Source organism: Osmia bicornis, chromosome 7 (assembly GCF_907164935.1).
Source record: "Osmia bicornis bicornis chromosome 7, iOsmBic2.1, whole genome shotgun sequence".
Taxonomy (NCBI): Eukaryota; Metazoa; Arthropoda; class Insecta; order Hymenoptera; family Megachilidae; genus Osmia; species Osmia bicornis.
Genome location: NC_060222.1, coordinates 496,802 through 514,829, shown reverse-complemented (window position 1 = coordinate 514,829; position 18,028 = coordinate 496,802). Strand labels below are relative to the sequence as shown.

Below are 18,028 nucleotides of genomic sequence, written 5' to 3'. Positions count from 1 at the left end.
CTGTTACCATAGCCGTCTCATAAACTTGGAAACTTTTCCTTGAACGCCGAACGAGATGAGAAATTGCTCGCGCTGATAAGCCAAAAATCTAATGTTGACATCGAACTTTTCTACGATGCAACAATTTCTCATTACAACATTACATACAAATGTTGCAAGCAAAAAGACACAAGTGCAACGCATGATGCTTAAAATCAAGACAAAGCTTCATCATTCGATGCACAAAATAAGAGCAGTACATTTCTCTAAATCAAAGCAGAGTTAATAATCGTGAAAGCGTTAACCATGCACATTCATCAGACAAAAGCAAAAGAGAAAAGAGCGAAATTTACCTAGAGGTCCCTTCGATTTCCATAGTCCCTTGATCAGCGTGGGGTCGCCGCGGCGCCAGTCGCGCCACCCTCGGCCCCGACGAGGCCAACCTGCCCCACCGCCACCGGCAGCACCGCCACCGGCTCCACCGCCGGTACTTCCCCCTGATAACCCGAAACCAACCCCAACTCCACCGGCGGCGCCGGTGCCAGAGCCAGAAGCACCTAGGGTGCCACTGCCAGCTATGCCACCGCCGGGGCCCGGGGTGCTCGGCGAGCCAGCCTGCGGCTGTCCATGGCCCCCCGCCCCACCGCCGCCCTGTGGCAACGGCAATCCAGCCGCTTTTTTTATCCAAAGCAGCGTGAAAAAGTAACGAATTCTCATCAAATTTATTGCCGACCACCACTAAGGGGAACGACGGTATCGATAAGGGTACTCGAGTTTCTCAGGAGTCTGTGATACACCGTGTACTACACACCTAACGATTTTATCAGATTTTTCAATTTTTCTTTATAACACCGGGTTGAATTGTAACGAAAGCCTAAGGGTCGAGATAAGGGTATTAGATAACCAAGAAAAATCGTTAGGTGTACACGCAAGTGTGGTTTATCAGGGTAGAAGAGCAATTCGTGGTCGGGGAATCGTGCTCCTTTAATCACCGCCAGAGCCGGAAAATTTACTCGATCGCGGAAAGTTTCTTACGAACAGAATTTAAATCACATGCAAAGAGATCGTTATGCCTCATTTACTTGGACGATGGCTAGGATCTACGAATAAATTTACCGGCCCTTTTGAATCTCTCAGTCAGTGCCAGTTGATTTGCATGCGGAATCGCTAAGAATATAAGAAGATAAAGAAAAAGAGTATCTATTCTGCAGTGTTTATAGAAATGAAATTAATTTCACCCGAAATTGTACACTTCATCGAAATTTTCACGGCACCTATAATGCATACCTGTTGATGGTCACACAAAAATATTAATTCTTTATATTATACCAAAAAGGTAGAAAAACGAAGGAAAAATAGATCGACGGATATTTTTCCATCAAAAACGGGATATCGTTTGAAAAAAAAAAAAAAGAGCATACACAGCTAAACTTTATCATCTCTATAAACTAAACCCATTTTCTATCGTTTGCACTAAAAAAGGATTGAAAACTTTCAAAATTTGATTTACTGTTTTTACGAACGTTTCGTAAATAAAAGCTGACCGATTTTCGCGGTTGTTTGTTTTTCAAAATGCAATCATTTATCCCATCTACCCTCTCATGATACAATTTTAAACAAAAATATAGATTTAATAATAGATTTTTATAATAGATCTACTATTATAGAATTTTTGTTCTTGATGCGCTTTAAAATGATAATTTCAAACTTTCTTATCGCGTGGACACACTCTAGTCCACTGCAGTTTAAGCAGTGGTCCCATAGGGAAAACTTTACACCTACTTAAAAACTTCCTTCCTTTAATTAAATTTTACGGAATGACTATTTCATGTGTAAAAAGATACCACTTGACCACTTATAGTGGTATTGCGAAAATGTAAATTATTTCGCCTTGTTAATTCCAATTGCATACCAAGTATTACTAATAGGACATGGTAAAGACTTACCGCATAAGCAGAGGAACAAAGTATTGGCAAGGAAGATCAACCCCATAACGTCATCAACAGCACGTTTCTGCGAATCTCATGTTACGCTGCACTATCGTCTTTCTTCTTCTCTGGTGAAACTCGATAATGCTAACTTAATCATCGGAAGAACGGCTTCTGAAAAAAGAAAACGTTTGCATGTTAATATAAATGGCGAGGTAATCGAACACGTGAAAGTGGCGCGAAATCTGACACGAGCTGATAACGCAAAGACATTGTAAAAGAAGCTTACAATTTGATTACTTAGTTGATCCCTTTGTTGATACGGAGTAATTGGTACCGAAACACTCATTATTTCCACTCAATATTTCACGATTAACTTTCACGGATTACGCAACTCCATACACTACCGGTTCCCGCCATTAACTAATATGGAGATTGGCGGCAAACGCAGCAGCGTCAGCTACCGGCGAGAATAATAAACTGAACGTTTCGTAGACGATTTATTGATAAGCTTATTGCGCACTTCAAAATAAAATAATATCAAAGAAGACTTTATTTTACGTACCGACTGAATGAAATCATCTTTATATTTATCATTAGTTTGCGATACTTAAATAAAATTCTGTTACAAATGGCAATATTAAAGTAGATTCGAATATGTATTGCGTATCGACCGATAGATCGCAACGCCATCACGTTCGTATGGCTAAATCCGAAAACTAAGCGCGCAAACCTGTTGACAACACTTGTCATCGGTGTGAGCATATAAGTAATAAGACAAACATGTGAATGGAATTACTGTAGTTTTTGTTGTTGCGTTCTGTTGATTAAAAACAAAGTGGACTTGCTGATACGGAATCATTCACGACGTGCTATTCATTATGATTAAAAAGAAAAGATGACGGAACAAGTCTTCGCCACTGCTGACAAACTGTCGAAAGTGATAAAGAATATACATACATGTTTGCAGTGTATGATTTGGTAAGTTCATAATTAATATGTAAACGTTCATAATGCCTGTGTAATAATATCAAATGTTCATTACATAAATCATTAATATTTCCATCTTATAGGTTCACGTCTTTTAGTAGAGGTTATGTTTCATTACGTTCTTGATCATTTTTTAAATTACATTGTATTTGTTATGAAATAAATATATTGAGTTTATCTTGTCCGTAAGTTGCTATGATTTTATAATTTTATTTACAAAATTAATATCATGTGAATTTTAAGTTATTATGTAATAGTACTCTGTCTGTTTAATATATAGTATTGAAATTTCCTAGTTGTAATTAAGATATGATTAATAAAATACATTTATTATACAAGGTGCAATTATTTGTAAAATATATTACTTTATACGTAACAACCGATATCTGTATGACCAAATGTAATTGTATTTTCCAATTAGACTCAAGTATCGCTCAAAGGAATTAAAGTAACTTAAGCATTTCAATTTCATTGTGCATAGATCATCATCCATATTCGAAAACTCATTGCACTGCCCCTCAGCTTTCTCATAATTTATTCCCTTTGCTATAGCTTGAAGCACAGGTGTGTAAGGGATTAGGTGCTTTTATCTTTCAGTTTGCATACTATATCTAAGCCTGTGAAAACCCTTTGCGGACATCGATTCTGCAACACTTGCATCCAGACAGTGTTGCAGAACAAAAATGCATCCTGTCCGCTATGCAATTCTGCTCTCCATCGACGTGCTATTTCGACGGACGAGGACATGAAAACGTACATAGATCGGCTGGATCGATTGATCGAAGCCATTAAAATAGACTCTGGCATTGATAGTAAGTAACTTGATTGATCACTGTCTTATCACGATTATGATAGTCATCTTATCGCGTTGATGTAATAAAATATTAATAAATAGTCGAGGTAAAATCACCTAAAATATTATGTTAAGATCTTAAAAGAGCAATAAATTCAGATTGAAAATTCAATCCTATACCCGCCAGATTTATATTATTTTTAATTAAATGTTCCGTGAAATGGAAACGGATAGATAACATTGAAGAAATAATAAATAGAAAAAGAATGTATCGGGAGAGCAATAAATTTCTCGTGTTGCAGCAAAGCAATAGATTTGAAGGGAGCTAACATTTTTCCCCCTATAAACTTTTTCTCCGTTCGATAAGAAAAACATGAAGCTTTAAAGGTAGAGCAATCCGGGTGCATCTACCACAACATCATGTTCACTCGGGGTCAGCTATTCGTTCCCCGGAGTGAAGAAGCTGCATTTTCAAAAATTTAACTCTCACTGTTCTTTGAGGTTCCTATGTTTTACCAAAGACATTCGAAAGCTCAATTTTTTATCCCCTCGTAACGTTCTATCGTATACGTATACAGAGAACGTTTAACGTGTCTCTATCATTTTTTATTTTTTTTTTATTCGATGACGTTTGTTAAAAATATCAAACGCTTCCGTTTCCGATATGTAGTTATCAGGGACACTTATCAATTTAAAAATTATCCATATAAAAAAGCTAATATTTAAAAGTAAAATTTTTCATCACATTCAGACGCTAATGTATTTATAAAATGAAATAATACCTTGCGAAGAAAATAATCAAACAAATGCAACTTCGAAGTCTCTTCCTTCATAATATACGGAACTGCAATGTATAGGTCAATTTCCTGATGTTCTTCTCAATGGCTAACTCTCAACTCCGACTTTTTCCCAAATGCATTCTCGTGCTTGCAGCCTGAAGCACGCGCGCGCGCATTTCCATGAAACCAAATAAAACTTCTTGAAACTAACCGCGGCTGGACACTTGACGAGCTAAAAAGGATCCAGAAACGTAGACAGCTGTCTATGTAAAAGTTTCAAATAAAATGCTATCCTTCTGTGCAAACACCTGAGACTTTAACAGAATTGAAACTAAACGCTCGAATAAGATATGAAAAATTTGAAAATTAATTGAATCAGAATTAATATATTGATTCCAAGTTTCGTTTTTCATAAAAACATTTAAAGAATCTACGTACTTTTACAGTATCCTCTTACTTGGTGAAACCACGTAACACCAAAGAGAGTCACTCTCCAATCACCGCCGATTATCATTACGAAGAAAACGTTCAACCAAGTTGTTCCGGCATGAATCGAATACCGAAAAGGCACGAGAAACCTCGCACATATTCTAAGAAGAAGGGAAAGAATTTCGAAAATAATGATATCCTGAAGCTTCTGTCTACATACAGCCTCTCTGGTGTCGAACCTCTATCCGCTGAAACTACGAATGATGATCAAAATCTCCCTGAAAAGGATGAGAATTCCAAGGTGCACAGTTGGTTAAATACATTGCCAGAAACCGAAGCTTTTGACGATCCTGATAAAATCACTCCCGAACATCCCGCTGAGTGCAATCTCGACGATACCTTGGCTATGTCTGTATCACAGGGCTGCAAAGACAACAAACTGGAAGATTACGAGGCTGAAGAACAGCAACAGCGTCAAACCCCTTTGAGGAGATCCTTGTCGAACAACCAGGACAAGGATAATGAGGAAGAGAGGGGTCCTTCTAGGTCCTCCGAAACGAGGAATCATGGCTCCAAGGTGAAATTGCCTGACGAACAGGCAAATTCAAGGCCAAGTACATCCGGAATCACAAAATCGAGCGAAGAATGCAAAGAAAGATCGACCGACGTTCAGAGGACGTCTCCCTGCGACATGTTACCCTCGATGAAGAGGAACTGGTCCTCGGTCGTTCAGTTTGGCAAAGAGATGCGCACGAAGAAGAAGAAGAAGCTCAAGTCTTTGAACGTCAGCAAATCGCGATCACACGAAGAGACTACAGTAGAAGAAGGAGCGAGCAAATTAAGAGAGCCGAAGGATGCGAGAAGAGAAAAGGAATCTAGATTGCCTTCAGGCGTTTTCAAGGATCACTTCAAAGAAAAGGATCTTCCAAGACGGAAGAGCGTAGAGAATCGTCAAGACCCTGAAGCAGCCACAAGTATGGTCAGAAGTGTTATAGATCTTCGTAACCTGGAGAAGAGTCTGCCCAACGTCGAAGAAAGAAGAAAACGCGTAGAAGAAAGCATCGAAAGATCCAATACGCCCGTCAACATCACTAGAGTTACTACAGACCGATCTGACCTTGATAAAACTCTACCAAACGACGAAGAGAAAAACGCAGAACGTTTGGAAAATTCTGCTGTAGAGGAGACCTCCTCTTTCATCGTGTTGGAAGAAGGTGAACAGGTTCGTATACGAAATTTGGACAGTCATCGGATGAACGACATCATCGGCATTGCGGCAGATGACGTCGAGACTCGTCCCGACGCGACTGGCAATAAAGACCAAATGGAAAGCACGCTACCTCTGAAGAAGCGACGCAATATGTCTCACACGCCACCGTCCAAGTTGCCTATCGAAGCAGCCCCCAAGAAAATGACCACTGATCGATCGCTATCGAACACCATGAACGAGTCCACCTCTAAATGTCAATCTGTAACGAGTCGGACCTCGAATCGTGGTAGATTGTCCTTAATCAAACATAATACCGATCGCAGATCCAACGATTCTTCAGCTTCGGACGCCAATCGCGATCTGAACCGACAGATTGATGAAGGTCTCAGCAACGATGCTTCCAAAAAAACTATGGAAAACAACAGACAAGAGGATAGGTCTCTGGTGTCGTTTAAAAAGTTAGGCAAGATTTTCAAATACTGTAAAAAGCGCACTAAATTTTTATATCTCGGATCAACTCGGCGCGAATCGTTATTAAGTTTCAATGTAGAGAATAAGTACAAGAAACCGTGTAACTTTGTAGATTATTTGAACACGCCGTGTTACCAGAATATCAAATTAGAAAACACGTTTGGTAGTAGTATAAATGTTACTGTAAACGATTCAATGATGGTAACAGAAGATAATATTAAAGACCTAACTGTGCCAGAGGCAGAACCTCTAACGAAGACCAAGGATGTATCTGAAGAAGCTAACGCAAAACAAAGTAATCCCAAAGAAACTGTCCCAGCTACCAATAACGTTCAAAAACCTTGCTCCTTGGATGTAGTGATTGTCTCCAATGACGAGAATGATGAACAGCCTCACTCAGGCGTTGTATCACCCTCTCAGAACGCAATGTCGAAAAGCACAGTGAAACTAATGTCTCCCTCGAACGATTCTCAGCTGAGGTACTTGTCCTTCGACTCACCCAGCAGCTTTGTTGAAAAAACCTCCAGGTGTGATCGAATCGAAGCTGTTAAAGTCACCGATCACAATAGGGATAACTTGTTAGAGGTAAAAGGACAGCATTCCAAAGCCCTGATTCGCAAAGCATTCGGCAGTTCCGACAATGATTCGCATTGCGACTTAGCCGCCAAGAGGAAGAGATCAAAGAAGATGTCTACCGATGAAGAAGGTAATGGTTCTAAATCTGATTGCAGTTTCTCGTCAAAGACTACCTGTATCAGGGGCTCGAAAAAGTTAACGACTCGCAGCAAGGACGGGAGTGTCCTGTCCAAATCTAGTACTAAATGTGCAGACGTTGTGTTACTCGACTCTGATTCAGACACATCAAATTCTCATTTAGAAAAGTACAAGAAGGTGTACAAAAGAATAATGTCACCAGCCCGCTCTGACACAGGTTCTTCTAATCTTTCAGTAAAAAACAGGAAGGATTCGACTGATTCCCCTCCACCAAAGCGGAAGCGAACAGCATCTCCGGATTCCGACTACGAGGTCCAGTTAGAATCCTTGGTAAACGGTTGGTGCGAGGACTTGAACATCTCTGAGAAGAAGAATAGCAAGTCGAAGGCAGCTCGTGCGAAGCCTGCTGAAGTATACAAAGCTCTTTCAGCATCCAACTCGGCGAATATAGCTAACATTCATTCCTCGCAGCCGAGACACCTGTCCGAGTTTGCCTCCAAATTGGCTACCGAAGAATGGGACAAAGTGGCCCAAGCGGACCAGGATTCACCCGACTTCGGCGCGACCATCGACAAGATCCAGAATATTCGAAACAGCGCTGCAACTTCCGTAAATGGAGATGGTAAAATGGCAGACGCGAGGGAAGTGACTACGGATAATTTTAATGAGCTGAACTTTGATACCAACGCGTTCGATGATTACTTGGAGGCGCATGAGATTAAAACAGCGTTTAATCGTGACGAACCTGGTGCCGCCGGAAGTTCGAATGCGCGTTCGTTGAACAAGAACGTCATGCTGGCGCATCGATCTAGTAGTTCAGATAAGGAGAATAAATGTATAGGAAAAAGGATGTTATACGGATGCGATAGCGATGATGATGTCACTTTGGTAAAGGATAACAAGAGTAACGATAAAGTGAAAGCATTAGAATCATCTAGCGAGCAGCTGAAAAGGATCAGCGGGACAGATAAATCATTCAGGCGCAATTCGACGACTTCTGATCATGAGAAACGTGCTGATGGACAACAGGGAAATGTGGATGACGATGATTTGACGATGAAAGAGGTGGATTATGAACTAGACTCACTCATGAACGTCACGGAACATGATTTGTTGATTAAACAATTTGAAGAGGATTTGTTTGGAAAACCTCTTTTTTCGAGCAATTCGTCTAGATTGAAGGGACAGGAGCAAAAGACGCCGCAGAAGATGAATAATAGGAATAAGGTCTGTTTTCTTTTCCTTTTTGTAAATTTAAATATAATCTTCTTTGCATCACAATAACGTTTCGATCCAGGCTGATTTTCCCATGCCGTGTTTCAATCGACATGATCGCTTTAAAAATCAGTGTTCATTTATAAATCAGAATTCAATAGCTCGTGAAACTAATGAAAATTTCATTAGTCGATTAACATTTAGGTCTATAATGATTACACGATTCTATTTATCTGCTGACATTTATTATACGGTGCATAATCGTCTATTCGACTGCTTATGAGATAAAGAAAAACGAACATCCTTATCTTACTAGATAAGCATTCTCAAAGACTTGTTCTGCTTTGAAATATCCAGGACACCGAACACTCGGCCGACGAAGACGACATTGTCGAGAACACTCCTGACGCAAAGACAAAGAAGTAAGTAAAACGACCCTTCCATTCGTTGCTTCCATTCTTTTGCAAACCATTTTCTAGCACACACACACAAATATTCTTCGATCGATAGAGGTATTAGTGTTACTAGAGACATAAATATAGATTCTCTCTGAAGAATATAAAAATAATACGAAAACTAATTTACATTAACAGTTCGATCCGAGAAGGTTCAGTGATATCATCGTCAACAAGAAGTACCATACCAAGTACTCCGTGCAGCAGGAAAAGCATCCATCCTTTATACCAAAGTACTCCAAAAGTTCAACAATCATCGTCAAGGATCGAATGCAACTCCGCGATAAAGCCAGCACCGATAAACAACGAGTCATCGCTTAGACGTATGAAGACTACAATGGGAATTATGAACAATTCGAAAACGCGAAAATTATGTTTCGTGTGGAGTAGTTTGATACTTTCGCAAGTGGAACAGGTGAAAAAACTAGCGCGAATGATGAACGCTAAGTATTTGACTCAGTTCGAAGAAGAGGTAACACACGTGATCGTGAAGGTGAACGAAGGGAACAATGGAGCGAGTAAAACCCTTAAGTATCTTCAAGGTATCGCGTACGGGAAGTGGATCGTCAGCTACCAATGGGTGATTGATTCCTTGAAGGAGAAGAAATTAGTAAACGAAGAAAGTTACGAGGCGGTTGATTGCCTTACTTTAGAGCCCGGACCGCGAAATTCGCGATTAAGGCAGAAGGGCCTGTTCGAAGGATTCGCTTTCCTCTGTAAAGGACCCTACGCTGACGTTTCTGTTGAACAGTATCAGGTAAAATTTTTTCGATAAATTTTCATCGATGTATATAGTCTAGTCGTGGTAGCATTGAATAATAATTCTGATAGAATTCGGTAGTAATTTTCTTAGTAATTCTTAAAGAAGTCTTGGTAACCGAGCGATGCATTTTATTTACGTTTTTCCTGCTATCCAATCTTGCCGCGCTATTTAAACTTGAATCGCTGCCAAGTCGTACAACTTGAGAAATACATTCTCCTTCAGGACTTGCTACGAGCCGCTGGTGCTACGGTACTAGACTCCTTGAATGATCTAACCGCGGAAAAGAGTAAGCTGAAGATCATCATGATACAGGCGGACATTCACGACTACGAGACTATCAGTAAGTCCATTATTTTCTTTTGCAATTATGCGAAGAGCGAATTAAATTCGCTATTCATAATCGATTTTACATATATGTGTAGGCAAAATAATTCAAACTTGTTCTTTTTGCAGTGAAATGGTACCAAAAGGCAGGCGCTGTTCCTATTGTTCATGAATGGGTGGTGCAGTGTATCAGTCAATACAAATTGGTATCATTCTATCCGTATCTTCAAGAATTATCAACTGTGGAAGTTCTAGCACTTGGATTTCCGGATTTCCTAGTCGAAGGAGAACCTGACGAAGATTCTGATAGCACTTCTAACATGTCGATGTGATAAATTATTAATTGTCTTCCTATTTATTCAAGTTACCATTCAAGTTCGCTGCAACAGCGACCCATTTCTGAAATCGAATATCGCAAAAACAGAGAGAATTTTTGTTTCTGCAGAGAGATTGCTTGTTTATTTTACACGTGTTGGAGTCGAACCGTGAACGGTAAAACTGTACATTGAAATGTAACAGTGTTCTATGTAGTTGATTAATGTGTACTGCAGTTGCTAGCGATTTCAAAGGCAATTTGATTTTGTTTTTGGAAATTTTGATTCAAGTCAAAAGAGTTTCTCCCGTGAAGCTGGACTTCAATTTTCAATCGAATTTTTATTAGTTATCGAGTTGTGAAATACTCGTGTAATTGTTTTTATTTGTTTGCGATATACGAGTAAGTGAAAATAGAAACAAAAATTGTACAGTTCTTGATACATTAAGTTGCATAATTTTTATTATTGTTACTAACTTAATATTTACGTTTCGTGCCATACTGTGATCCATATATCAAGAAATATATTCTATATTAAAAAATTGTGGCTACCAGTTTGAGCCACACCCTTTATATTTTATTTCTATATCTGACTTGCCTAAATCAGTGTGTAACGTCTATCGTTACGCTCAATGGCAACTTAGGCTTCTTTTGGTTAAGTATGGAGAGAGAAGTCTCATTCACCATATGCCTTTGATCTTTGGAGAACTCTGGGAGAGCCTAGGCCCTAGGGAGATCCTAACTTAGAACCTCTAGCCTGGGACTCGAAGAACGTGAACAAATAAAACGAGTAATGAAACACTTCTCCCCCTACAATTTCTTTTAAGTAAAAGAAGTCTAAGCACGCAGCTATACGTGTAAGAAGAGGAAATTTTTCTAGATGTCCGCCTATCATTTTAATTAAAATGATATATGTTAAATAGAGTGAAACATACATCTTGTATGTTATATTTCTTCGCCATAGTGATTAAGGGTTGAAATCAGAGGACACCTTGAAAGGTTGCCTTATTAGAGGCGTGCAATATCATCGTCTCATTATCATTACCATCATCATTATCATTATGGGTGGGATCACAGAGGCTGCGTGTTGCGAAGGGGCATTCAGACCACTACTCACGTATTCACCGAGAGACACGCGAACGATATTGATTTGCCCGGGACCACCTGTAGCCAACATTCCCGGCTCGCACACTACCACACACCGGTGGTTATGAATCTCGTTCCAATTGCCACCAAGTGAGGAGAAATAATCACTGTGGTGTGTTCAAAGTGCCTTACACATATACCCATATGTAACTTTGACACTCACAAGAAAATCAGAGATGTTTCCGTTTTTTACAAATACTAGCTCTATTCTGGCGGTCAACCTAAATTGGTGCTCTTTTATATAAAACACAAAATATTGTGACTTCGAATTTCGTATATTGCTGTATGTTGTTTGTCGTGTAAGGCGACAAATGTCATATCAGACGAAACTTTATGGTTGTCACAAGTGTGACAGCGATCTCCCATGAGAAATTGTATGCGTATAAAAAAGAAGAAGCAAATTTCTTCGCACAAGTTTAATATTTCTTTTTGTAAAATGAATCAGTAGATTATAAGATGATTCGGTTGTACGTTAATCGAATGGATTATAATTATTTTTGTACATTTCTAATGCGCTTATTAAATTTGCTATATGTTTAATTAATTATTGTCTTATTCAGTAGAACCTATGTAACATCGCAGCAACATTGTTCAAAATTTCTGAATTTGCAGGATCAAACTTCACCTATTCCATTTTCCCCTCAGCTTACACTGCTGTATGTTTGCGAATCGTTCGCAATTGTGCATAGTATCGAACGTCTCTATTGTAGTTTCTCCCTTGTACACGAGCCAATGTACACGAATCACGTCCATTTATATTCTACCGAGTACAATCTTGATACATTCGCGAACATGTCAACAGTGGCCTCTCTTAAAACGCTAACTTATGGATTCCTTGGCGAATCGGAAATTCTATCGACAGTTTCTTTGCAGTTTGATTATCTATTCACGAATGGGGTGGACCAGCCCCTCTCTGTTATATTCGTTATTACTAATGTAATAAAAATTCTTTCATCGTGAAAATTTTTCCTCGTGTTTGAACATTTAAATAAAAGAAGAAGAGGAAGAAGAACAGAAGGAAAATGGAAAAATTAATTATTTTAGTTTAAATTTCTTCTTAAGGAAAAAAACGAAGACTATTTATTCAACCCAATAATTTGTGTATGGTGTTCTTGGTGTACTTTAAACAGCAAAGTACAAAGTACACTAAAGAACGAAGTACACGTACGACAATAAGACGGGTAACTATTGTCTTTTCGTTCGTGCAACTTTTTCCAAGACACGTATCCGCGCTACACGAGGGACAACAAAAGCCTCGAAAGGTTGGCTCTGTTATTTATTCAAGAATCGCTTACACGATTTCGCACTCGGTCCACTAATTGCTTCCGCTGGCATCAGCATGCACACGCAAGTGTATTTTCACCGTTTCCCGAGTGTCCAGCGTCGGCTATCTTTAACCCGTTTAACCTGAAGCCAATAATCGACCAACTCCACCAATATTTCGTTCATCCTGATTATCATTTCATCCTATTGATCCTCCTACAAAATTATACACGAGACCATCTGCGAGACTAATTGAACGTGTTCCGTTGATCCGATAAAATTTGCCTATCATATTAATCCACTTGATGATCTATAGTACTATATGGGGGATGAATAAGTTTTTCTAGGAAAAATGCTACTTGAAAGGATTACCTTCCATTAATATCCTCAAAACTATTTCAATCGAATAACAAGGTATAAAATTTTTATTCAGAATCAAGTTTATTAGAGGTTTAATTTTGCTAGCTTTATTCTCTCAGCGAAATAAATGGCACATTGTTTCGAAACGGATAAGCGTCTTAACAAAATGTTTTCACTACAACAACGTAATAACGTAGCTGTTAGTGGTAGTGGTGGTAATGTTTATAGCTGTTCACGAGATATTATTATATTATATTTGCAGGAGCGTGTACGCGCGGATGAAAGAGCAGGAATAACGATACGCGTGGTGGTCGGTTTCCGTTCCAATTTCCATTTCCAATTTCACCGTGCCAATTTTTCCCCCGAATATATGCGGGCCCGAGTCGTTGCTCTAAATTAATTGAAACGCGGTAATAAAACAAGTGGTAGTGCTTCCGACGCGATGTTGAAAATCGATCCTGTTAACCGCGACACGCGATAGAACCCTGTTACATCCTGTCGGAAACGCGATGAAAAGCTTCTTGATCCGTGCAAGACTGGATTAAAACGATCATTCGAGTGACAGTATGGATTTATATTACAACCCATTTCTTATTATTTCGTTTGAAAATTTATACAATATGCAAAGTAAGGAACTTTATACGGCTTGTTTTAGATGGCATCCTATATATTCTTTAAATGTTTTCCGCATGCAAGCGACAGTTTATTCTTTTTTCTTTCCATTTCTTTTACTTTTCTGCTTGCCACGAACACGCTGTGCGGTACGGTGCGGTGCGGTGCGGTGCCGTACTTTTCTTTTATTTTAATTTTGTGTTTCGTACGAGTTTCCATGGATAAAATATGAAATAATTGAACGTAGAAAAGTAGAAAAATGTTTTTCGTATAAATCTGACGGTAGCAAAGGAAAGCTTTTGAAATGAAAAATTTTATTTCCGTTGCAGTAACCGGGAGAGCTTGTAATAGGGTTGAAAATAAAAAAATATATTAAACTCCTCATGTATCGAAAATGTGTAGATTTCGGATTAGCGTTCGGATGTTTTATTGTTATAACCAAAGTTGTTAATCTACTCGATAATGATACAAGTTCTTCCGTGTAAGTGAGGATAAAGGAGGCGTGAAAATCGCCCGAAGCCAAGGAATAATATAATAGGAGAACATAAAAGTAGAGGCGAGTCGACGTTAAAAGGATCGGAAAAATCCGAAAATGGCGTCTGTGGTCAGATAGGGTGTAAACAGTTGAAAAAAGAACTTTCATGAATTGTGAAAGGAACGAATTTCAAAGGAACGGTCCCTTTTTAGAGCGGCTACTGGGAGAAGTTATGAAAATACGGGACGAGATGTGACCGCTATTCATCGGCCGGTAATCTCGTTAAAGTTATTAAAATCCAAGCGAATGGGTGGATTTAATTTTTTGCGAGAAAAATTATTTCTTTCGCCTCCTTTTTTCGCCGCTACGTAATTTGTATGGCGCGCGAGACTCTTCTAGTTTCATTTAATCGTGGATAATGGAAACGAAGACGCTTTTCACTAATTACCAGGATGAATAAGAAACTTTAAATGAATGATACATAACCGGTGATGCGTTCCGTTGAAAAACCTAGTTTAACGTTATTTCCTATTTAGAATTGCCAACTGGGAACCAGTTAATTAACCGCCCAAATATTTAACGGATCGCTTGAAATAGTTATCAGAAACTTTGGTAATTTTTAAACAGGCGATGTATAATTAAACAAGACCGGTCTTCTTGCGTGTTACCAATTCAAAATAAATCATCAGGCCCAAGTCTCCTTCAACCTTCAATTACATTAATTAGAGTGAAATGTTCAAATTCTAGTTAGAGGATTCTTAATTAAGGATCTTAATCGAATTTCTATGTCAAAGACACAGACTCCGTCTGAAAGACAGACTTCTTGCTCTGTTTACTGAACGTTAACATGATTTCGCTTTTGTTGACTGTCTAGCAGCTTGAACGAGGAAGTCCATCGAACGTCTCCCCTCGTAATTTTCTCTCTAATAAACTCGTCGACGAAAACTACGGATCATAGCTTTGTCTCATTCTCCGCATTCGTGTCAAGTGTCCCTCCGTTGAAGGTTCTCTTTGTCTCTTGCGAGACCGTTCAGGCGGGCTAACTTGGCTCAAAGTAAACATGTTTTTCAAGTCGACGCGATACTCTAACGATAAGTATTTCGACTAACTACAAAATGTATTTATCTAGACTGTGTTATCGAGTTGATCAAGTCTATAATTCATCTCTCTTTCAATGTGCTTATCCAAAATAATTTATCCCATTATTCCATCGATGTCCAATTCACCCATTCTTTTACACCCTTTGTCCCTTTATCGCGCCCAGGTCGTTTCGGCCGTCGGCAATTAACAATAGCAAGTGCCGCGAGGACCTTCTTCCGCCTACTAATTTGCTCCGGATTTAACTGCAACGCGTTTTCTAGCTGACGAAGAAAAAGAAAAAAGTCTGCTCTTTTTTCTTCCTCCCTCTTTAGCCTCTCTTTTCCAACGAGCCCTGGCACACGTTCTAAAGATAGGCAACCCCTCTAATCTCGTGTTTTGTCCCGTTTGCTCCCGTTTACCCCCGTTTGCTCCCGTTTGCCGACTGCCTCGACTCGTTATCGCTACGTGGAAAAGCGTCGCTCCTCGTCGATTGCTTGCTTCGTCTTTGACCGCTTCGCAAAACTACTCAGCCGAGGGTGAGAATAACGAAGAAAGGGGTGGAATGGTTAACGATATTCGAACCTAACCCATTCGTCAAGAAATTTTATTTTAAGATTAAGATATCACCCGAAAAGCAACGGCTGGCTGCTGTCTATCCACGTTCCGAACCACGCCCGTCTGATTACATATTGTCTCGTACTACTTGCCCGAGCGGCGCAGTAGTAATATCAACGCTCAGTGCAACGCAACGGGACTCGACTCGACTCGACTCACGACGATACGAGTCTTTCAAGATATTAAAAATGAAATTCTGAATCAGCTTATTATTAAAACCGTACTGACAAGAATTCTATAGCAATTGGAAACCTGATCACCGTTTACTGAACGTTACCACGATTGTTTACGATCCGCAACGATTGCGGTCTAATATAAGGGTAAATGAACTGTGGATGCGTGGCTGTGCGAATGCACTTGCTGCTACTTCAGCTACGAATGACGAGTGTTTAGAATAGGAGGGAAGAGATCGATCGAGAGCTGTTTAGAATCTGTTGCATGTCTGATTCTGAGTAGTTTCTGGGAACTGGCTTTCAATTCCGAATTCAAACGGACCTGTAGCAATAATTTTGACAGCCCTATGGAAACCGAAACGTTCAATCTTTTTGTCTTCAAAGTTTTGTTCTAATTACAACTACGATTTTTTAACTGGTTCAAGCCTCGCGAATTAAAACATTGGCAACCGAGGATCGTTAAATTGATTGATAAAAAAAAAAATGCTTACGAACTCGTCATTAAGGTACGATTATTCAGCCATTGTCGAAGCAATAGTCTTTCAACGAGGCAAATTGAAATTATGCATTTCGAACGGATTTTTCCGATATTCCATTGTATCGGAACGAAGTTTTGTGGGGAAAAAAAAAAATAAATAAAATGGAAGAGGAACAATCTCCGATGCTTCTGTATTTTTTTTCCCTCCTCGAGTCTAAGCTCAAAGAAACGTGCCGTTATTGACTCTTCGTTAATCATGGCGGTTCTTTCTGCCGGAGAATCGTTTAAGGTATGAAAAGAAGAAAAACGCCCCCGCCGCGCCACGAGATTGCAGTGTGTATGAACAATTAACTGAGAAGAAACGAGGTGGGAAACAGTGAAAGAATAGTGAAGGGTCCATCTTAATGCGAAATGAAGCGGCACACTTTACTATCTACGATTTTATGAGAGAATAAATTACCCTCTTCTTAGTCTCAGATGGTACTTCTTCTATTATTAACGTAGCCAACTTTTTATTTTGCCCAAGACTTTTCTCTGGTAGGTACGTCCTTTTTCTTTTTTTCAGGTTGCTAGTATACTCAATTTCTGATTCTATATAATCTGGCCAATTTTGTATTTTTGACGAGAGCAGAGAAAGTATTGTTTGTATAAAAATGACCAATCATCTTGTATTTCCATTTCAGAGAAATATCAGAATCGATGAGAACCTTTTATCAGAATTCTTCGCGTTAACCGTAGTCGATGATGACGTTGGATGGCGTTATTGAAGGCTGCAACGTGACTTTGCTGCTCTCTACGTGTGTCTCAGGATTTACGTGATCCGGCTTTCGGATATCATATCTGCGATTGCAGTTCAATAAAAAACCGGATACGTGTTCGTTTTAAACCTTTTTTTCAATTTGAGTTTTCTTAAAACTTTGCGCACTAAATTGTTAATTGCGAGTACGATAGAAACAAGTGGATATTATAAACGGTGTTTTTGATCTAAACTAGTTCGAATTCTACTCTTTGAAGGTGCGCACAACCACGAAGGAAAAAAGGATGGAAAAGTGAGCAACAAACTTTAGACTGGCAGGGAGTGAGCGAACGGATAGCCACAGGCTAGCGGTTTATGTACTTTCCTGCAGAATTGCCTAACTTGTTGGTGGCTTGCGATCAGCTTATTGGTGCACTGCGATCAAATTTATTCTTCTGTATTTCTCTATCAATTTTTACGATACTTCTTTGGAAGAAAAACGTCACCAAGTCTGTACCCAATTACACGGCTAAAGTGTCAGAAAATCCATTGAAAGGATAAATGGATAGCTCACCGTCCACCGTAATTTGCGTGTCTACGGAGTTCGATGAAAGTTACAGCCAACTTGAAAGCAGTTTTCCCCGTGATCGGTGCCGATAACTCAATCCTCCCCTTTCTACTATACAGAACACTGGACAAATGGTAGTCGCACATGTGACTTTGCAAA

The 18,028-nt window shown here is 39.3% G+C and overlaps 2 protein-coding genes across 5 annotated transcripts in view; one reads left to right on the top strand and one right to left on the bottom strand.

The window, feature by feature from the left end:
* LOC114874024 (glycine-rich cell wall structural protein-like) overlaps positions 1 to 18,028 on the bottom strand; it is a 102,150-nt gene that overhangs the window by 52,870 nt on the left and 31,252 nt on the right. For 2 of the 4 annotated variants that reach the window (XM_029182911.2, XM_029182912.2), the window contains 2 exons: positions 1,926 to 2,081; positions 333 to 653 (listed from right to left, as the gene is read on the bottom strand). In XM_029182911.2, the coding sequence (XP_029038744.1) occupies positions 333 to 653; positions 1,926 to 1,971 (367 nt within the window). In that variant the 5' untranslated portion in view covers positions 1,972 to 2,081. Of the gene's footprint in view, positions 1 to 332; positions 654 to 1,925; positions 2,082 to 2,196; positions 2,280 to 18,028 lie in introns of those variants that run through there. The other 2 variants (XM_029182913.2, XR_003789031.2) reach the window with 2 other exon arrangements.
* LOC114874017 (breast cancer type 1 susceptibility protein homolog) lies at positions 2,569 to 12,053 on the top strand. Its single transcript, XM_029182896.2, has 7 exons — positions 2,569 to 2,888; positions 3,495 to 3,709; positions 4,916 to 8,520; positions 8,866 to 8,930; positions 9,102 to 9,720; positions 9,949 to 10,066; positions 10,180 to 12,053. The coding sequence occupies exons 1-7, from the start codon at positions 2,806 to 2,808 to the stop codon at positions 10,380 to 10,382; spliced, it is 4,908 nt and encodes a 1,635-aa protein (XP_029038729.2). The 5' UTR covers positions 2,569 to 2,805; the 3' UTR covers positions 10,383 to 12,053.